Genomic DNA, 23,824 nt, shown 5'->3' on the forward strand with positions numbered 1-23,824 from the left:
AAGATGCAGTGCATATATGTTATTATCAAAAATGCATTATAGAGTAGTGCATACATGAGTCGAGTGTATGATAGAAAACAGTGCGTGCAATATTCTGCAATGTGTATAACATTTATAAGGAAGATATACATATTACTGTGTGAATACCTCTGTGTGTTTATGTTACGTGAAGACCAGTGTGATTATATACTACAATCTGGGTGATCATTGTGTCAGGTGTGGTCAGATAAAGACTGCGATAGGTTTATATAAGCTGTGTATATATCTATATATTCCGAGTATAGTATATACTGCCATATAACATCGAACACAGCTTATTCAAGATAGACAGTAGTGACAGATCGGCATTCATACATAGCAGATTGAATTCACTTGTGACTAGATCCAATTCATTGTAGCAGGCTGAATTCGTTCAGAGGCAGATCGCATACACATCAGTAGATTGAGCATAAGTCAGACTATGGATTATATATATCATCCATTGATATCAGATTGTGATCAAAAGCACAAATAAAATTTAAAATTACCTGCTCATTCAAATCTGATCAAAACTTAACATGGTATCAGAGCGGGTATGGAAACCGGGAAAGGCTCTGTAGATTTCCTATCACAGAAGGATATGAAATCTGTGTGTTTGATTGCTGGGCGTTAAACCTATGCAGAAGGATAGGATGTGATGCTGATCTCTCTTGCCCTCGATATGGAGAATAACGGATTGGGTTATCAATGGTTGCTAGTAGTAGAATATCACACAGGGGATAGCCGCAGGCATGGCGGAAGCCAATAGCCACAGAATACGTAATATCGAAGATAGATGCGCTGATGAACTGAAGTGATTGTTTTGGTCCTTGACGATTCGAAATGGTATGGAGATGTTGCACACGGGGGCTGCACGCTATGACTTGGACAAGTTCAATATCATTTTTTTAGGCCCACCCCTAGACAGTCCGACTGTATGATTGTCGCTGGCACTCGAGCACCAACAAGATGGCACAGGCCCTTGGCAAGAATCAACAATTCAAAAGCTGCTGGCAATTCTTTTGTCCTTACTAAGGAGATGGAATCATTGATTAATGCGGGTGGCGAAGGAGACCCTAAGAAGAACGGAGCGGTTGAAGTGGGCGAAGAAGAGCTTCGACTGGGAGAGATTGAAGCAGAGGTGACTAAGGGCGACAAAAAGCTTGATGAACTCAACTTCATGTTGATTACAATATTCACCCTCTTCTTATTCAACATGACCAGAGGATTGAAGGATTTCGTCAATGACTGGACATTTAATGCTTTACCATGGTTTTGGTAAGACGTGTCATGGATTCCTTTACTTTGACAGTGGCTACAAAGGTGCCTGCATAAGCCCAAATCCTCCTCAGAGGGATCCATTGCAAGCTTAGACAGAATGAGCAAAGGGTAGAAACCACCGATAATCGAGGAATTCTGAAAATGCATGTGTACGTGAGCGGCTGTAGGAATAAGCCCCGTATAGGCTCGATCCAGTTGAAGATAGTGAGGAATTTGACGAGATTGCAGGCTGAGCAGCCCTGAAGTGATCCCTGTGTGTAAATTCTATATGTCATCGCTGAGCAGAAGATAGATGATGAGTGATGGCGAGGGCCGAAGGCCACGCAGCCATCAAATCATCGCTAGATGCTTCGGTATGGATGGAAATTCCAATGCTGAGCAAGATTGGGAAAGAACATTGGTGGAAGACTAACCAATTAAGAGATAAGTTTTTCATGGCGGAATAATGTTCATAAATTCTAATGCAGTTGTTGATTCATGCTTTAACATTGGGATAGTGAACTTTTTATGCTTCTAGCATTGATATTTCCCTTCGGATAGGTTACTTTTCTGAACTAGTTGTAATCTCTCTCTGAAATGCTTTCAAGATGGATCAAGAAGCACAAGAGATTGCATTCAAGGAAGGAAGACCTTGATAATGGCTGCCATCAGATTGAGTTGGTGACTGAAGACGAATCTTCAAAGAGGAAGAATCAACATTCAAAGGGAGCCTGACATTTCAGCTTCAGGGGAGCAGCTAAGAGGATGTACTTCGGTTGACATCCAAGGATCTTGGTCATATTGGTTCAGAGGGAGTGGACCATGTCGAGATGGTTTCTCTAGTGATCAGTCAAAGGATTATGATTCATGGGATGGAGTCCCGTGTATGTAGGCTGGAAGGCCTTTATGCTGACTCCTAGGTCCTGATATTCCTAAATAGATGGATACTTGGTGAGCTTGGGACTCACCAAGTGTGATGCAGACTCCAACCTTGTATTTCATGATAGGACAAGCATGTGGAAATCCTATATCACTATATTAGAGATATGGTACAAAGGAATGCTATTCAGCTGAGATACATTAGCACTGATAAGTAGACGGCAGACATTCTCACCAAGCCTCTCTCCAGAATAAAGTTTGTGTACTTTCGAGGTAAGCTTGGTATGGTGGAGAATGAAGCCCTAGCTGAGATTGAGTCTCAGCATCATTGATTTGTTTATATTTTATACTAATGTATTCTTCTCTTTAAAAGATGTTTAAAGTGTAAACTCTTGTTAATGCATTTCTCTTTGAAAGAGACTTGAGGTGAAAGCCCTTATCTCCACCCTCTGATATGGTTCATGGTGGATGTCATGTGTGTGACACCATGACAACATCACGTGAGAGAGTCCATGGTGATTTTCTTGTACTTGTGTGTTTACCCTCTGGATGAGCATGGTGAATACCATTGTGAGGTGACGATCTCACAATGATGAACACTTGTGCATCCTACCATCATTGTGAGGTGACGATCTCACAATAATGGTTGATATCACGTGAGGTGATATCTATGGATAAGCCATAATGGTTGATATCATGTGAGGTAATATCTATGGAGGAGCCATGATGGTTGATATCGCGGTGAGGTGATATCTTTCCTTTCCACATATGAGAGTAGACATTGTGGTCAAACATCACGATGAGGTGATGTGACTTGTAGAGGTTAAGAAGGATTCCTCCCTAGCTAAGAGGGAGTGTTGATGATATGGTAGCGTTGGTCGGAATAATTCTGAGCCGACAAGAGTTATCCTAATTGTCTAAGTGGCCTTCAATCTTAGACAATTACTTATGCCATCACCTTATAAGCAAATAATCATATACCGACTCGTATTATGTGATTTGATTAACTTAGCATTTGCATTATTGAATCGGTAATATGGTTTGACCAATTTACTAGTCATTAATATAAAGGGCCGTCGCCACCCTTCATGGAGAGGATGCGTTGTTTTATAGAGACGTGGCTTCTTGAAGGAAGTCGACCCTTGAAGAATGTCTTCCATAGCGATTATAAGTAAAACATCATCCCATCACTCCTTGGGGTTGGTAAGAATCGATAATAGGCAGGTCGAACTTACATATATTTGCAGTTCGGTTTCCATTATTCCATCAGATCGAGGATACAATTAGCAGACCGAATATATTCATTAAGGAGAAAATCACAGTCCATGTTCTCTGATATTCAACCAATACGCACATCATATCGGAAGTAATAACAACAGACTTCAGAACAAACAGTGAACTGTATATATATTCACACAGTCAAATACTAATCCAAAGATCCTCACGAAGGAGATCAACTCATATTCAAGGAGATCAATTGATATATCGGAAGTATTATAAGATGCAGTGCATATATGTTATTATCAGAAATATATTATAGAGTAGTGCATACATATGAGTCGTGTGCATGCTAGAAAGCAATGCGTGCAATATTCTGCAGTGTGTATAACATATATCAGGAAGATATACATATTACTGTGTGAAGACCTCTGTGTGTTTATGTTATGTGAAGACCGGTGTGATTATATACTGCGATCTGGGTGATCATTGTGTCAGGCGTGGTCAGATAAAGACTGTGATACGTTTATATAAGCTGTGTATATATCTATATATTCTGAGTACAGTATATACTGCGGTATAACATCAAACACAACTTATTCAAGATATACAGCAGTGACAGATCGGCATTCATATATAGCAGACTGAATTCACTTGTGGCTAGATTGAATTCATTGTAGCAGGCCAAATTCGTTCACAGGCAGATTGCATACACAGTAGATCAAACATAAGTCAGACTATGGATTATATATATCATCCATTGATATCAGATTGTGATCAAAAGCACAAATAAAATTTAAAATTACCTGCTCATTCAAATCTGATCAAAACTTAACAGTCGATTCAGGTACGGGTAAGGCAATTTTTTACCCTTAGGTACAAGTGCGAGTACAGGTGTGTGTGTGTCTGTGTGTGTAATAAATCTATTATAATATATATATATATATATATATATATATATATATATATATTATAACTAAGTTGTCGATTCAGGTTCAGGCATGGGTTTGGGTTTGAGAACCTGGTTCACTGGTTTGGCAAAATTTTGAAAGAGGTTTGGGTTCATTTTGGGTTCACTAGCACAAAAACAATATAAAAATTATAAATATATAATACGTTATTATATAATATAATATAATATAATATAATATATATATTATATTATATTATATTATATAATATATAATAATATATATTATTATATAATAAGTATAATATATTATCATAGTATATATTATTATATAATGTAATGTCCCCACTTTGGAATAATATTTAATAATAATAAATAATAATATTAAAATAGAAAAGAATAAAAATAATATTTAAATTAAAATATAAAATAATATAATTAAATATAATTAAAATTTAATTAAGTTAATGAATGGTCAAAAGGCATGGAAGGAAAAGTTGTGACTCACTCAAACATGGGATATAAAAGGGAGAAGAGAACCTCATTTTGAGAAGGGGATAATTTTGGAATAAGAATTGCAAATCTGATTTAAATAAGAAGTGCAGATCTGATTATTAAAGGATGTGTCCCCTTCAAAGGGCGGAAGTAATGAAGAGTTGCACACTTTCAAAGGGTGCTAATGGTGAAAGGGTGTGTCTATTGCCAAAGGGCATCCATAATGAAGAGGTGTGACCTCTCCGTCACATTGAGAGATATAAAGGAAAGGAGTCAAAAGCATCCAGTGACATGATCATCAATCAGATCAAATCAGAATTATTATTATTAAGTTACAGGAATTGACAACCTCCTAGTAGGGGACATTGCAGGAATTGCAATGTCCCCTAATGGGACCCTCTTATATTCTGATTCAGTAATCCCTGCTGTGTATACTTCTTCCTTTCTTTTCCATAATCCCCATGCACACCACCAAGAACAAGGATGTTACTGCCTGTAACTTAATAAGAGTTCTGATCTGATCTGATTGATGGTGCTGTCATTAGAGGCTTTTGATCTGATCTGATTGATGGTACTGTCATTAGAGGCTTTTTATTCTTTTCTATTTTAATATTATTATTATTTATTATTAAATATTATTCCAAAGTGGGGATATATTAATAAAAAAAACTTTAAAATTAATAAACACCCATACCATTATCATGATATAAGAATACGAATTATTTGTATCACTGTTTCAGCACTTGAGGTCAATCATAATAATAATGGTATGGCCATTATAAAAAGAAAAAACCATTAAAAAATAATAAACTTTAAAATTAACAAACAACCAGGTCATGAAATATGGTGAATATTTATTGGATATCCAAAAATTATTTGTCATCTGCTTTCATTCATGGGTCTAGCGAGCACTGAAACTGCAAATGCAGGAAGATCAGAAAGGGTGAGTAAAATGCAAGAACTGGCAAGGCCGAACCTGCAACGAAATCGAGGCTGAACCAGACTCGGACCCGACCCAAACCCGGCCCCACACCCACACCCTCAACCACGAACCCGGTAACTTAGTTATAATGTACTTTATTATCTGCACTTTGTTTGGCAACTCAAATCCATTGCAAAAGCACTCAAAAACAAACAAACAAACAAAAAGGCAAACGAGGGCTGCATATTACAAAGATACACATTGTTTATTGTATATACTAATTTAATATTTAATATTTTCAAACTTTGTATTGATTTGACATATATGATAAACTAAGATGACCATTATAGAAACATTGCGTTATTTTAATACCCTCCCTTAATGGTCATCGTTCTAACAACCCTACAAAAGACTTGACATAGTCAGCAGGTCTTTTGGTCACGAATGCATAGAAGGCTGCCCCCTTCTCTTCAGAATGCTTTGCAACATGAGCCTACTACTAAGACCCTCCCTGGTTCTGCAAAACTTTTAAAGATGACCAAGATAACCACAATCCTTCCAACCTAATGTTGGGTAACAACGTTGTCCATCCCTTTATCCAAAGACACAAAGATTGAGTTCTCAAAAAGCATCGTTTTTTGTTCACAAAAAAATCAGCAAAAAACTGAAACCACAATTTTGTGGAAAAATCACCAAACCCTCCACTAGGTCTAAAAGATGGCAATAGCCATGATTTTGTCAAAAAACCGTCAAAAACTTTTGCAGATGAGCACTACGACCCAAAACAGACTGCAAGAAACCAAGATTTTTATGGAAAAATCATCAAAGCCTTCCTATATTTTTGCAGACAAAATCAGAAAACCCTCCATCAGAGAAAGAACCCATGATATTTGTACGAAAAAATCGCGCAAAAAATGAAAAACCAACCATGTTTTTTAGGAGAAAAATCAGTCAAAAACCCTAGATAATACAAACATCCTCGCACTGCAAAAAACAGGTCACAACAGCGGCAAACAAAACAATCCATAATAAAACTTTCACGCGGCAAAACACCAGACTTCGCGTGGTAAAAATACCCCATCACTACTGTCGCAGAAAAAACCTAAGCATTTCACAAAACCCTAGGCGAATAGATGGAGAAGATTTTTTTTTTCATTTTCAAAAACCACAATTTAAAAAAATTCGACAAGATGTAAAAAAAGGAAACCTACAATTTTAAGCTATAGAAGAACCAAATAGCAATTTCTAAAACCGAAAAAAAAAAAAAAAAAATTAAGATTTTCCTTCAATTTATACCTTTGAATCTGCTCACAAACCCTTGATTTTCCAGAAAAAAAAAACTGCAAAAAGGACCTTCAAATTTGCACTCACGATTTTTTTATTAAAAAATTTCTGGAAAAAAAAATCGAGTAGGATTTGTAATGTCCCCTTCTTAGCCAACGTCAGTCAATCACGGTTAGTCTATCACCAGAGCAGTCTGAAAATCTTCTAAGTCTCCCTTGAAGATTGCATCGTTCTTGTGAGGTTGAGAGTTATTCTGGCCAAGCAGGGATTGGTTATGTCGAATCCATCTACTCGCACACCAGTCTTGTTAATTTTAGGTCTCTTAACCCTATCCTTTTGCATTTATTTTAGCCGCAATATCTTAGGATGCAGACCAGCTTGTTGTAAACGTAAGGCCCCTTGTGCTCCCAGCAAAACACATCAAACAACTGAGTTATCCTACAATCATAAACTGACATTTGGAACCTTGAGGTTGTCCCCTTTGATCATCTAAAACAACATTAGGGATTCCTTATACAAGAGAGGATAGGATACTTAGCAAGAACGTTCTATTCTGCGTTGGTTGGATAGACTCGTAGCAATACGATTTTAGCCACGTCAACAGAATTGGCGCTAGAGGGAGGGGCCCCCCTATCAAGTTCCTTGCAACAAGTTAGTCCATTACGCCATTTAAAATGTTATATTTGGCATATGCTAGATCCCTATTAAACCAGAAAAACCAAAAAAATCTGAAAATCTGAAAAATACCAAAAATTTTCTAAAGTCAAGATGTGGGCTAGAGATAGTCCTCAGTCCGACATTTCCCAAATCCAACAAAGGCTAGGTGTGCAGTTGTACCCCAAGCGGCTATCTGAATTCACATCTACAAGTCACTGCAGAATCCACAACACAGCAGAGCACGAAGAATCAAACTGTTTGACATTTTTTTCAAGGGTCGAACTAGCGTTGTAGGAACATATTTTTCTGGGATATCCCCAAACCAAAGGAGCTCATACAGCCGGATATCCCTAGTCCTCCGTCAAGCATGGATGAGTTCACTCGATTAAAGGACCGAATTGAGAACCAGTTTGGTCTCAATGAAGAATTACGCTTGGAGAGCGTGTTGTCACCTTCGTGGTGTAGAATTCATCACACCCACATTCAGAATTCACCTGCTCGCTATACATGGAGGTAGTTAGTCAAGACAAAGCCCAATACGGACTGCCGGAAGAGCCAGAAGAATGCATTACCAGCAAAGTGTGGAGTGTCTACCTCGCTGCAGATGAATACAAAAGATCGCAAGATCAATGCAACACCACACTCCCTGATGAGGAAAAGACGGAGCTGCCAAGTGCTGACCAAAATGAACTTGTCAATCAGACTGTGGCAGCAGATGATAGTGTTGTCCTTGCACCTGAGGAGGGCGGTGTTGAAGAGGATAACCAAGTGAGCTTTGTGGATCAGCCACAAGCTGAAGAGCAGTTTGTAGTAGCCACACCAATGGAAGATACAATCCAAGAGCCTGTTGAAGACATTTTTGAGGACCAAGCTATCAAAGAGTCCCTGCTGTTTGAAGATATGCTAACGGATTCACATAAGGCTGCATGGTTCATGCAACCTGAAGATACACTGCTGGGTGATGCATTTCACTTTCCTAAGTTCAAATTCAAGACTTCTTTTCAACTTGTGCAACTTGTAGAATCTGATGCTGATTTGCACAAATAGGACACAAGCTGGATGCTGCACCACCAATTACGACCTCTTGAAGCTGTTGAAGTTTTTCTGTCGCACGACGCCCCACATGACTCAGAAACACGCCAGGTTGTTTCTTTCCTTTCTACTATTAATTCTGAAAATTTTCCATTTGATTTTGAATATTTTGGGAAAACAACCTGTAAATGGATTAACCACGGACCTAATGAACTGCCCCAATTGTTAATATTGTCTGACGTCCTAGTTAGACCCGAGAGTCGCAAAATGAAAATTTTCTTTTCAGAATTCAAAGACAAACTTGCCAAACTCAGAACTATTCCCACTGCCCTGTTACTGCTGCACATATTGAGAAATCTCTTGTACATAGTTAGTTTAGGTTTTTATTTTCTATTCTTAGAGTAGTTTGTCTTTTGATTTGGCTTAGACTTCTTGTTTTTTGCTTTAGTTAGTTTGCTTTCTATAGTGTAGGTGTCCTTTCGAAAGGGGTTGTCTCCCTATCGTTTTTGTAAGGGTATGTCTGCTTCGCATGGCATTGGTGTACGAAGTCAAGATGTTTTCTAGTCTGTTTCTTGGATGCCAACTTTGGTAGGGCACATAATTGACGGTTGCCCCCGTAGTCAGTTCATTTGGCCTAACACTTAATCATTTTAAAAATTTAGTTGCTTACTGCGTTTTGTCACCAACATTGCAATCACTGCACATTTAAACGCTTAAAATCGCTTAAGTCTGTTGTTTTATCAAAGGGAAGTCATCACAAGTGAAAATCCTGAAGCTCAGTTTCAGAGACCACTGTAACACTCAATCCCACGTAGGCTTCGTTGCTTACCAACCAAAGTGAAAAGTGAAAATAAAAGAAAAATCAAGAGAAATTAAGAAATTGAAAAGCAAAGAAATATCAAAACGCTTTGCTTTGGGAGTGCAGACACCTCTGTCGATATTCAAAAAAGAAAAATCTACCGGAAACAGAGCAATCTCTGTGAGCTTACAGGTGATAACCTTGTCGGGGCTATAGACGATCGCTAGCAGCGAGGCAATATCTAGGTTGCTTTTGAAGTTAGATTCACACCATGTAACTTGTCTTGACTAAACAATGATGTTTCAACTATCTTTAAGTTGGAATGAACTTCACTGCACACACTTGGTTTTCAAGGTCGGTGACTTGATTTAGTTTGCGACCTCATTTTTACTTTGAATCTGTCTTTCATCATTTGGGTTGTTTTGTGGGGTATATACCAGAGATTCTGGGGTTTGATTCAGATAGTCATCCTTGAAATGTTCAAGCACATTTCCCAGCCGAGTCGCCATTTGTTGTGTGTTCTACACACACACCCCGACCTTGACAAGGACCCCCAATTTTTGTCTGCCTGCATGAGAGCAAAAGGGGGCAAAATCGCACAAAATATGAGGAATGAGTGAATTTCATACCAAATACAAAGGGGGCGACTAGCAAAATCTCGCGTTTCAATTAGAATTCCCAAGTTTTGAAAGGGTATGCAAAACAAAGACCAAAATCGCGCATTCACTAGTAAAATGGCCGAAATTTTGGTAAACCCTTAATCGCACAAATCCTCCATAAAGCTCGAAATTCAAAGGGCCAAAAAAACTACGTCAATCGAAAATTGCAACATTTTGACAAAAAACCCGAAGTTTCATTCAAGGCAAACTCGCGGGAGATAATAGGTTTGAAGTGCGATGTTGGCAGATGTCGAGGGGTTTGCTCTTCGCTAGAATGCATCCCGAGTTTGTATCCTTTGTCAGATCCAAAAATGATAAGAAGCAAACCAAGTCGCGCATAAGGGTTTTCTAAAATGTCGAAAATCATTCAAACTCCAAAACGTGCAATTTCTCTTCATAGGCCGAAAATGACAAAAAGAAGACAAGTTCGCAAAATCACCCAATGAGCCGAAAATGAGCAACGAGTCTAAAGTCACATAAGTCGGCTCATTTAGCTGAAAATGAAATAAAAAGGACAAAATTGGGTGATTTGCAATAGAAATCCCGAATTTGCAAAATAGATAGGTCGAGTGAGAAGTCGCCCATTCTCATTAAAACTCTTGAGTTTTGGTCTATAGAGGAGGGCGTCTAAAACCATCCAAGGCAAACTCGCATATTTTTCCCCTAAAATCGCAAATTTCATAAGACAAAGGGATGCGTTGAAAAAGTTTCGGCGATCTCCATCCTTTTGGAAGAAAACAATGAAAAGGAAAATCGTGCATTTCTTGTACAGTGTCCAAATTTTGGCTAAGGCGTGTGTTTTAAAGGTTAAAATTTTGCAAAATTAAAATTCGCACATTTTTGTAAAAAGACGAGTTTCATATCAAAGACAAAGTTTTCACTTTTAAAGAGGTCTGAGTTAGTATAAATTGCACAAGATGTGCAAAGGGGCCGAATTTCACCCTTAGTCGCCTAAGTAAGTACAAATGAAAATAGAGGGGGGTTTTGAACTGACAAGCAGCTTTTCAAAAGATGCCTAAAGACGTCGGGTTCTTTTTAACAAGGGACATTTAAAAGTTAAATTTAATATTTGTTGAAATCATTTATATTTTGCAAGGTGATTAATCCAGGCTAAAATTGATTGTTTGCAGATTGACGACAACCTGAAGCGCAAAGTGAAGCCTTGATCGCAATCAACGCCAGAAGAGGAAATGCAGGGACACACAACAGAGCACAAGACGAAGCATGGGGAAGCGCACCACCGCTGTATCAGAGTTGAAGTCCACCAGCCAGATTGAAGACAAAGAACACTCAGAGTGCTACAAATATGCATTCTCAGAAATGCACAACTGGAATTAATTCCAGAAAATCAGTTTAAAAACTGATTTGTTTAAGTGTAAAAGGACTACCTGTGGGCCCCGTCTAATGAATTTAAAATGAGGGGACACGGGTCAGTTATTTCCAACTACCGAATTAACCTAAATTGATGCCAAACAATTGTAAGTAGTTGAGATAGTGGTTGGGAGGATAACTGAGGATTGAATGGGCATGGGTTAAAGCTGTCAAATCCTAGAAGGCAAATCAGGACTGTTAGATGCAGTCAATCCTAGTCATCGATTCAAATTGTAAAATCTATAAAAGGTAGAGGCCTTTCTCTTGTAAAGGGTTAGATTTTTTTAGAGTTAGACAGTTAGAACAGAGTTTTTGTAGAGGGTTAGATTCTAGTTAGATTGTTAGAAGGTTAGAATTTAGTAGTTAGGAATAGAGTAGAACTACTGCAGAAAGTGTTGTAATGATAGGCAAAATCAATATATGAACATTGAAGTATGGTGTTTGTTATCTTGGTTTTCTTTTGTTTGCATGGTTTCCTTCAGCAAGTTTAGATAGATCCTTTCTAGTGTGTAGGCATTTGATGGATTTGGGTTCATACCATTGGGGATATGCTGATTGTGTATCCCTGTTTATGGTTAGTCTGAGCCTTTAAAATCATGCTTGGTTCAATTGCAGGTGTCCGTTTGAGCTGCACCAAAATTGGGTGTTTAGGCATGCACCTACAGTCTGAAAATCTTCTAAGCCTCCCTTGATGATTGCACCGTTCTTGTGAGGTTGTGATTTATTCTGGCCAAGCAGGGATTGGTTATGTCGAATCCGTCTACCGGCACACCAATCTTGTTAATTTTAGGTCTCTTAACCCTATCCTTTTGCATTTATTTTTCCCGCAACATCTTAGGATGCAAACCAGCTTGTTGTAAACGTAAGGCCCCTTGTGCTCCCAGCAAAACACATCAAACAACTGAGTTATCCTACAGTCATGAATTGACATTTGGAACCTTGAGGTTGTCCCCTTTGATCATCTAAAACAGCATTAGGGATTCCTTATACAAGAGAGGATAGGATACTCAGCAAGAACATTCTATTTTGCGTTGGCTGGATAGACTTGTAGCAATACAATTTTAGCCACGTCAACACAGTGGAATGGACATGTGCTACATCATACAAAGGCAATGGATAAGACCTGCGGTGGAATGGGCATGTGCTACATCATACATAGGCAATGGATAAGGCATGCGGTGGAATGGGCATATGTTACATCATACAAAAGCACTACTTGTGGAGGATGGTTTTCTGGCACCCTAACAAAGATACTTCCCAATCTCCGCTAAGATTGATCGTTAGGATTGATTAGGGATTAGACCTGGCTATGTTTATTATCCCTTGTATGGTGTATGCTAATTGTTCCCTCGAGCTAACAAATGCATAATAAAATATAACAAGTATGATAAGATGTGTTTAATTATTGGAAAATAGGCTATCTCCTAATAAGAAGCATTACAGATACAGCTATGCAGCAAGGAAAAAAAGAAGTCTCCAATGTGGAAGGAAGAGACAAAGTAAGAAAAGACAACAAGCAGCCAACAGAAATTGTGAGGTGTTATGGCTGGAGAAGACAGAGAAATCAAGGGGAATATACATAGGGGTATATAGGTAATGAAAAATTAGTTTGTAGGAGGATAGATTTTGTGGCTGTACTTGTAATAATTCACCAATAAATTCAATGAACTTTGAAATTGTCCAGTTACAGATAATGTTGGATTGTATTGTTAATTAAATTGGATTTGAAGTTGTTTTAGCTTTGAAATTCCTCAGTTTGATAAGACTCGGGATTTTGAACTGCTTCTACATACATACATACTGTGACATGAAAAGTAGAATAGGTCAGTAGCATCATCCATGATTGTAATTAGCACCAAAAATTTACTTTCCTAATATTGGATCTCACTGCATCCAGTGTCAAAGAAAATTACCTGGTTCCTATGTCAAGTTTTCCTTTTCGAAACACATATATAGCCAAACCCTAAACCTGTGCCCATTCACATACCAAAACTAGCAACTAAGATTTTTACTAAAGAAACAAAATGGAAAACTTGACATAGGAACCAGGTAATTTGCTTTGACACTGGATGCAGTGATACTATATACACCCAAACCGTAAACCCATGCCCATTCATGTACCAGAACTGCCAACTTAGATTTTTAATAAAGAAACAAAAAGGAAAACTTGACATAGGAACCAGGTAATTTGCTTTTACACTGGATGCAGTGCAATCAAACGTAAGTAAAATTTTGGTGCTAATTGCAATCATGGATGATGCTACTGACCTATCCTACGTTTCATGTCACAATTAACAAAACAATATAGCATCTATAGAAAATGAGATGAGGATTAATTTTTCAAAAATCAAGTAGCACAAAGAAAACTTTCATAGTTCATTTCATAGCCTTATATACTCAACTTGTCATCAAGACTGTTACAACAATGGTTATATCCATGTATTGCTTTCTCCTACAAACAGTCAATAATGCACCTTCTTGCTCAAAATCTCAAGAGTATCCATTGTCAGCCCATCTTAACAAAAACCCTTGAATTGATATCTGTGTAAACTCATCCAACTCTATCTTCTAGGTCAGCATTTAACCATTTTATGTGTAATACTTAATGAGTCAATCAACCTTAGTTTGCAGCCTTTTTTGTACTCTATCCACTTGCAGAGGAGATTTTGAGCAAGAAGGTGCATTATTAACTGTTTGTAGGAGAAAGCAATACATGAATATCTGTGTAACCTCATCCAACTCTATCTTCTAGGTCAACATTTAACCATTTTATGTGTAATACTTAATGAGTCAATCAACCTTAGTTTGCAGCCTGTTTTGTACTCTATCCACTTGCAGAGTCCATCTCTGCATTCATTCAGTTACCTCTGTGAATGCTGATTTGCCAAATTACCCTGGGCCTTATTATTTACAGTATTAATGTTATGGTAAATCGATGTATTAAACAAAGGAGATTAAGGCTTCTCAAATAGATTTACAAAGGCGATGTTTCTAAATGAAACAATCGTGAACTGAAGACAGAAAAAGAAACTTCCGAAAGCAACTAAGATGACCATTAAAGAAACATTACAATATTTTAATACCCTCCCTTAATGGTCATCGTTCTACTTCTAACTACGCTACAGAAGACATAATCTGCAGGTCTTTTCGTCACAAATGCATTGAAGGTCGCCCCCTTCTGGTCACGAATGCATTGAGAAAGTTGCCCCCTTCTCTTCAGAATGCTCTGCAAAATGAGCCAACTGCTGAGACCCTCCCTAATTCTGCAAAACTTCTCAAAATGACCAGGAAAACCAAAACAAATTGAGATTCATCCAACAAAACTGTCCCTCCTTGTGAAAACCCAAACACTGAAACATTAGCGAGTAGCTGGCACAAAATCTGAGACACGGATCAACATACAAAACTTCATTTTTGAGGAAAAGTGATAAAACCCTTGTACAAAACATTTTTTGTGAAATAAATTGTATAAAACCCAAAAATATTTTTTTATGGAAAAATTTATAAAACCGCTCCAATGATTTGTACTTGGATAACGCAAAGAAACTCCAAACGGTGCCCCAAAAACACAAAGCAAAACAAAACGCAGTCGAAAGCAGTCCTTGGACACGTAGATCGCGCGCATGCTTCAAAACCAGATGTGGAATCTTTTAGTGTCATCACCAAAAAAGGGTTCACCAAAAACGCAATGAAATTGCGTCAAATCCTCTCGCGAGCAGAAAAATGCCCAAAAAATTGGGCACACAGGCGAGAAGAAAGGTGCAAGAAATGCAAAAACAACACCAAAAAAAACCTTCCTTCGTGCTCAGAGGGTGCCAAAATGCAGGCAAGCATTGTACAAAAAATAACTCAGCTTCACGAGCAGAAAAACCACAATCGCAAATCTCAAAGCTGTCGCACAAGTACAAAACACAGGGAAAAAAAAAACGCACACAAAGAACAAGCCGCGTCACCAAAACAAGAGGAGTCGAGGTCGTGCAGGCCTCTTGAGGGCCAAAAAAAAAAAACGGCACAAACCCATTAAACAACAATCAAGGAAGACACGAGGCCACAAAACAAAAAAAGTAGGTATCGCAGACGCAATTTACAAACACGCATTTTGTAGATAAAATAAAACGGCATGGAAGAAAACAAACGGTCTTCAAAATGCAAGAGAAGTCACGAATTTTTCCTCGCATGATTTCAAATGTGAATTACAAAGAAATAAAACCTTCGCATTTTTCAGACCCAAATCTTCTAAAAAAAATTCCAAAAATTTTAGAATTTTCCACAAAGCCAAATTCTAAAAAAATGCATCGACCCGCTCTGATACCATTTTATGGTAAATCGATGTATTAAACAAAGGAGATGAAGGCTCTTAAATAGATTTACAAAGACGGTGTTTCTAAATGAAACAATTGTGAACTGAAGACAGAAAAGGAAACTTCCTAAAGCAACTAGGATGACCATTAAAGAAACATTACAATATTTTAATAATTAAGTTATAGTTTTGCTTGTCAACTTACAAATACAAATGATTTTTGGAAAATTTAATTGCCAGAAGCAAAAAATTTGAGTAATATATAGAAATATGTCATAGCCCGTTCCCTTGATCAGATTATTCAATAATGATAATAAATTTCTAAAATTTATCCCTCTTAAATTTATTCTTCAAAACATGGCCATTATCAATAATATTAATGAATTGATTAAACGACACAATGTTAATTAAATGATTAAGCAATATAATATTAATTGATTAATTAATCAATATAATATTAATGTGCTTATCTTCCATCTTGTATTTATCCAGTATTAATTGATTAAGCAATGTATTTATCTAAGATTAATTGAATTAATCATTAATAAGATTTTATAAAGCAATGTATTAGTAATAGCTAACAAGGCTATGTTAGCGAAATTATTTAAAGAACACAATAATATATGTTGTCTAGTTTAAGCAATATAAACAGTAATATACGTCAGAAATATCTGACATGTAATGCTAACCAATATATAAACAGTCTTCTAAATCAGGAAAATTTGATAATGATAATCAGAAAGAACTAAGTTTCACAATTTGAATCAATATAATATAATATTGTTAAATAATATAATGCTGTTAACATCACGCTATTAATATAATATGATATAATACTAATAATGTAATATAACATGACGACAGTGTAATAATGCCATACTAGCATTAACTGTTCTTATGACTATTAAGTTATATGATGGAGTCTGTAATACCTTACAATCTCACCATCCAATAATTGAGGGAGAATATAAGGAAGCAAGAGCACTAGGCTCCAGCAGGTACACCAACCCCGAGTGTGGGCCATGAGGCCAAGTTGACGAGGTCCTTGGTGCTCATGGGCTTGTTGGAGAGGAATAGACTCAAGGCACCTTGTGTGATTCTCCTTGAGCTCCATAGGAGGATAGGAGAAAGGTTGTCGAATCCTTCATATACACTTTGCAATATATTAAGAATGACAAATATATGTTCTATCATGACATGATGGAAATTTTGTCTAATTTGTTGTGCAGGTTGACATTAGTGTCCTTCTATTGTTCTCTCTATGTACCAAAATTGTAATTCTAGGACAGAATATAAGAGGGTCCATTAGGGGACATCACAAAAGATAATCCTCAATGCACCCAACCAACCAAGATTACAAATGTTTTGCATATTGATTGTTCATTCAAGGATTGATTGACCTTTTTTATGCAGACTTTAAATACTTTATATATTTTAGGCTAGGCTTCCTTGAGTTTCCTTTCTGTGTCTATATTATGCACTTGGATCATTCATTATTATCATATGACTATTCTTCAGTTATCAGATTGTGCAATATCCATTCTATGTAAGCTCCTGCTTTTAGGCAATCTAAAATATGTTGCAATAGATGTAAATCTGGCCTTAGCAACTTCACTAATACATCCTCTAGTACAGAAACTTGTGTAGTACAGCTTGTGGCTAAATATTTTCTAGAAAAATGAGTCAAAGTGTGGTATGGACGGCACATGAGACCTTCAAGGGATGTTTTGGATGATTTTTTTTATATAAGTTTAACATTTGAAATAGAACAAGGAAACCGCTCCAAACAATGGATATTGTACCCAGGAAATTGAAGCAACTGTAGAAGATGAAATAATGGCACACCCCAATATCCACTATGAGGTCAAAGCATGAAGAAAAAGAGAAACAGGAGTACTGCTACAATCATGTTCCTAGATCTAGGACCAATTATCACATCTTTACAGAGTAGATATAATTGGTATCTTCATATGCCCTATGAAAATGACATATAGCATGTTGAAATTCTAGTATTGCCCTGTTTTTGTGAATCAGATTCAAATGATCATGAATGCTACATATATGTACTAAATAATATGCAAGGTAAGTTTCTTGTTCAGGCCCATCTTAATTGTTTATCTATGGTAACAAAGTGACATATAGCATGTTGAAATTCTAGTATTGCCCTGTCTTTGTGAATCAGATCCAAATGATCATGAATGCTACATATATGTACTAAATAACATGCAAGGTAAGTTTCTTGTTCAGGCCATCTTAATTGTTTATCTGTAGTAACCAAGTAATTGTAAAACATGACGCTGCTTGTTATTACAAACTATTGTTTTATCTCTGTTTTTATGGGGGATGATTGTAAGTTCTAATCTCTGTACATGCTAACTATTACATTACCATTGCATTGGCTATACTAGAATGGTTAAAAACAATAAACAGCAAGCACCTTGGCAGATATTCTTTATTACCAGCCTCAATAACTCCAATATATGAATCCCAAATTATGATCCAACTAGCAAGCAAAATTACCTAGTATAGCAATGGAATATATAAACCATATCCAAACTGTAGTGGTAAAATAGCATAAGAGAGAAATAAAGATACTACAAAATCAAGTACAAAGAACCTCATAGGTAACTAAATAACTAACAAATCAAGTAGAAATAGTCACACAATTACATTCCATTGGCAGACTTAAACTACAAAGCCAGGATCTTACCTGGAGGATGGTCCAAGGAACTCAACAAATGTCTCTTCGGCTGAAAGAATAAGATGTTTGCAAGGCAAGTTATCCTTTATAAGCCCAGCCAACTCTCCTGCCTGAAAACATTTGTGGCATCACAAAATAAGACATCCCCGTTAAATTCTAAAGAAGGGAACTTCTCCTACTTCCAAATGCAAGAATAAGTATGCCAAGCAATCATGATATTTATTTAAGAGACAAGAAAGGTTCAATAATTAGCATTATAGCAAGAAAGAGCAAAAGACCAAATACTATATCATGGCATTCAAGTTTGACTGATTGAAATTGTAATATTTTAAATTTTTATGGTGATTTTGTTTTATCGTACAACATATGATGCTTTGTGGTATTCTGAATTTAATTATTTGTAATGCCCCCTTTGTGAAATGGGATTTAATAATAAATTAAAATTTAAAAAAAATAATTAAAAAAAATATAATATAGTTAAAATTTATTAAGTTTATGAATGGTCAAAAGGCATGAAATGAAGATTTGGTTTCTCCCTCAAACATGAGATAGAAAATGGAGATCATTTTATTTGAGAAGGACATGAATCCATCACTTAATAATCAACCAAATAACGAAGCAATCAATCAATTTGGAAATAAATAATTATTTTCAAAAGACAGCAATTAAGGATGAGCAGTTGTGACTCTTTCAGAGGCTAGAAATCATGAAAGATTGCGACTCCCTCAAGAATAAGATATAAAAGGGAGATCATATCCTTGGGAGGAGATGGTAAAGCAAGGACAGAAGTATGAATCAAGGAAGGATTAATAGACCCAACTCAACCCTCAAAACTTTTTTGACCAAACCACAAATCGAACCACCTAAACCTGAACCCAAACCAGTAAGTACCCAGACTAGTAACATAGCTTTAAACCAATGTTTCTTAGAAGCCAGAACATTTTCAAGGGGCTCTTCGTTTCTTTGAAACTTTCAATTTTTCTTTGACAAATTCAATGCCTACACAATACTAGCTTCAAGGCCCTATCTCAAATCCAGGGGACTTATGGAAATCATAATCTAGAGCAACTTGCATCAAAAATTAAAGCTTAGGATGGGCATTTTTTTGTATGAATTTGGTTTGAGAATCAATAAGAACAATTTACACAATGATCATTTTCTTATCATGTGCTTTTGGATTGATACATGCGAGTTTAGAATTTCCAACACACACAGAATTATCTCTGAAGCATGCCATAAGAAACGTATTCTGTTTTCTTAAACCCTGTAGTGCAAGGATATTAAGTTTTACATAAATTTCAATCTCTCAAGAAGCTGGAATAGGAAGGAACAAAAGAAGCTTGGGTAGGATGCCACAAAAGAATCTGTTGGAGAAGGAATAAGTGGTGCAATGAGAGAAATTTCCACAATGTGTATATTCTTACCATGTGCTATTGGGATTGTTGCATACGAGCTCAGATACCCAAATCACACGCAACAATCTCAGAACACCATAAGAAAAGCTTTATGTATACTTAAAATCCGTTGTTCATGAGTTGCGTAAATTTCAAATTCTCAAGAAGCCAGGGCGAGGAAGGAACAAAAAAAGCGCAAGTGGGAAGGAATCGAAGAAGTGGACCGTGGTAAATTAATTTGAATATCTCAAAGAAGCTGTGATTGAGACTTACAAATAAATTGGAGCTTGAATTTAGTAGCACGCTTACTTTCAAATTACTGCAACTGGAACTTGAAAGAAAAAAAACCTAAGTAATGGGTAGACTTGACAAAAGTAATAACCCCTTTGTGATTGAGAGTGACAAAAAAGTTCGTCCTTGAATTCAGTACTGCGCTTGCTTTGATGTTATTGCAAGTGGATTTTGAAAGCAAAACGTAAGTCGGGTAAAATCGATGAGACTGATAACCCCCTCGACGAGGCATCTACAGCAAAGGTTATACTACAAAGGGGAATTTATAAATCAAAAAAAAACGCATATCCGATTAAAAATTATCTGCTTTCTTAGAAACACTGATTTAAGGATCTTAAGTGTATTGAGCGTTTATAAATTTGAATCTTTCAAAGAAGTTAACGGGGTAAAACAGCCCCAAAAACATGACACTTATATTTCGAATACACTACTTTGCTGGCTTTGAATTAGTTAAAATGAAACATTTTAGACGCATAAAAACAAAATTACACCCTACTGAACGTCTCATGGAGCGACCAACAAAGCCATATATTTCCTCAAACCACAGGGATCAATAATATCACAATTAGGGCAACCTGCCATCAAAGGTTAAAGCTTGGGAAGCTCAATCGAAAGTCCAATTTTAATTACCCAACAACTATGGCTTAGGGTTTGCCAATTACTAAGTAAGAAGAAAAAATCTCTTCAATCGTTTCGCAATGATTAACAGACGTTATTTTCAGAAATGTAGGCAAATATTTGCAGAAATTTATACATACCATTGATAATTGATCCATGGCGAAGTATTCGTGTAAATAATTATGAAGTATTAGAGGAGGCTGGAAACGGGAAAAAAAAAAACAGTAGTCTGGGTTTCTCCTTTTAAAGATGAGATAATCACCGCGTGAACGTTACCAGGGATATTCCCCACGTGATAGATGACAATTTTATCCAGATAAATTCTCTTTTTAGCGGTGGTCATGTGATGGGAGGGGCTGAGGGCCTTATAACATTCTATTAAAGTTTTTGGTGTTTAAAAAAAATGAAAAAGCTCATATATGAAGAAATATACGGGTAGACAGATCTTTTATTGACGTCTAATTTTAATTCATTGTAATTGAAATTAAATGCTAGCATAATGTAACATAAATTTATTTCTTTAAACAACATTTACATAAATGTTCAAATGAAGCAACACAAAAGATATTTGTTGTGCATCTTAAAATTAGCATACTTATATTTTAAAAAATTTACATAAAAAGTATAAGAAATATCAAATTTGAAAATATTTAAGATTCATTAATATTAGTAAAGAATTGATTGTAATGAGATTAACGTGAAATGGTTCAATAAATCTTTTAGATTACTTAAAAAAAATTCAAAATATAAATATTAGCATTTTATTTATAATGATATAATTATATATAATTTTTTTTTGGGTAGGTAATAGGCCGAAACCACAGTATTTTTGAATTATTATTATTATTATTATTATTATTATTATGTTTGATTAGATTGACCCTAGACCTTCCCCATTTTTATGGAAGGCCAAGAGTCACAGCTTAGAATTCATTTTAGATGTCCCTATTGGAAGTTGAACTTGGGTCTGAGAACCCAGTGTTTTAACCAATTAAGCTCAACCTCTTGGACAATTATATATAAATATTAGATGTAATATATCGCAAGGATAATTTTTAGAAACCCCCTAAAAAAAAGATATAAAATCTTGACAAATATTTAATTTTCTTATAAAAATAATAATTTTTATTGGTAAATCTTTCCTTTTTTAAAGAAGAATATTAATTTTAAGGGGTGTGCTCTACAATATTTAATTACTACCATTAATTTAAAATAATTTAATAGCCTTTTTTATATTTTGTGAGAGAAAATGTATCAACAATTTGTAATACTCGTGAGGTGCAAAATTGCTTTTAGACCATTGGTTTTCATTGAGCTCAACAATTTAAAAGCATTACAAATTGTGGATACATTTTACCTCATGGAATACAATGGAAATCATTAAATTATATTTTAAATCAATGGTGGCATCTCAAGATTGCTAATATAACACTAAAGTAATTAATAATTATGATATATTATTGGCAAATTAATTTAGATTTCTACAATATATTATAAAATTTTGGTGAATTTGATTCAATCATCATCAATATTGTGGTGAATCTTTGAGTTCAAAAATTTAATAAAATAAATTCTCTTGTGATTTAAATAAGACTTAAATAAGATTTTGTAAAAATGTGGCGATTTAGGTCACCTTAAAACTTGAACTATTAGCCAAATTTTGATTCCCAAATTTCAAAAAATAGTCAATTGACAATTGTTAGCCACTAAAAAAATCACTACATAGCAAACAATAGATCTTTTAGAGCACCAATTTTCAATGTGAGCTACTCTAGAAAGGATTAATAATTTTCAATGAGGAGCCTTCTACAATCGAAGAACAAGTGCCACATAGTGGTCAATACTTGTCATTTTAATATTGTAATAGAATTAATAAATGTAACTATTATTTTCTCAATATTTAAGTATGATCCTTTGAATTAGTTTTGTAACATGGAATTATATACATTGTAAATTAAAACTAAATGTATTGTACTTTGATTTTGATTTTGATTTTAAAAAATGATTGTATTAGAAATAGTAAGGTATATTGTAATATTATCTAATTCTATTCCACTTACGAGTGATAGAGTATTGAATTACATGGGAATAACCATAACAAAACTAAAATAAATAATTTTAACATTGTAATAACTAAAATATTGTTATTTTGAATATTTATTATTATTATTATTATTATTATTATTATTATACTAACAATATTACTTTCTTATCAAAGTGTTATATTATTCAATTGTATGAAGATAACCCTAAGCTAGCTAAAATAATATTTTAATTTATATATTTTAGGATTGTTGTTAAGTTAGTGTTATGTTTAAAGTTGATGTTAAGTTAGGCTTAAGTTAAATCTTTGTGAGATTTTGCCAAGATCAAGAGCTCAATGAAATGTACAAAATAGAGACACAATATAGGACAAGAATAAACTGTATTCTCATCAATAAAAAATGATCAATATCAATCACATACAATGTAGATGAGCTTGCTTATATAGGCAAGGCTAGGGATATGTGAGCACACAAACATGACATGTGGCTCAATAAGAAACAAGGGTAGGTAGGAAATAGGTGTGGGTAGTTAGGAGAAATAATATAATAGTCCACATGAGGTGGATCACCCACTGAATGTGGAGTGTAACAACGAGAGTGGAGTGTAACAACAAGATCAACACCATAAAAGGTGGAATTTCTCCTACACACACTATTCCAATGTGGCACAAACACCCAAGTGTCTCATACCCAAACTACTATGAAATGCATTTCCTAAGTAAACTTAAGTAAGTGTAATAATATCCAAGATGAATAATTATTTACACCAACACCCCCCCTTAAGTGCAACTTAGGGGAATGCACTTAAGTCTACAATGCAACTAAGCAATGCAAGATGGGTCCCAGCTACAAGGCCATGTTAGGTACCCATGTACAAATGCAAATGCATGAAAACCAATGCAATGAAATCTCTCACGAAATGGGGAAAGAGAGAAAAACCTAATGGGAAAAAACCCTCCCCCAAAAGAGAG

At 35.6% G+C, this 23,824-nt stretch overlaps 1 protein-coding gene across 2 annotated transcripts in view; it reads right to left on the minus strand.

Moving 5' to 3' along the window:
* The window catches only part of LOC131066009 (uncharacterized), a 62,151-nt gene extending 41,054 nt beyond the window's left edge, over nt 1-21,097 (minus strand). For both annotated transcript variants that reach the window (XM_058000684.2, XM_058000683.2), the window contains exons 1-2: nt 20,949-21,097; nt 18,515-18,615 (exon numbers count right to left, since the gene is read on the minus strand). In XM_058000684.2, coding sequence (XP_057856667.2) covers nt 18,515-18,615; nt 20,949-20,966 — 119 coding nt within the window. In that variant the 5' untranslated portion in view covers nt 20,967-21,097. The remainder of the gene's footprint in view (nt 1-18,514; nt 18,616-20,948) is intronic.
* Between the last annotated feature and the right edge of the window lie 2,727 nt (nt 21,098-23,824).

The sequence above is a fragment of the Cryptomeria japonica genome, chromosome 3, assembly GCF_030272615.1.
Source record: "Cryptomeria japonica chromosome 3, Sugi_1.0, whole genome shotgun sequence".
Classification (NCBI taxonomy): Eukaryota; Viridiplantae; Streptophyta; class Pinopsida; order Cupressales; family Cupressaceae; genus Cryptomeria; species Cryptomeria japonica.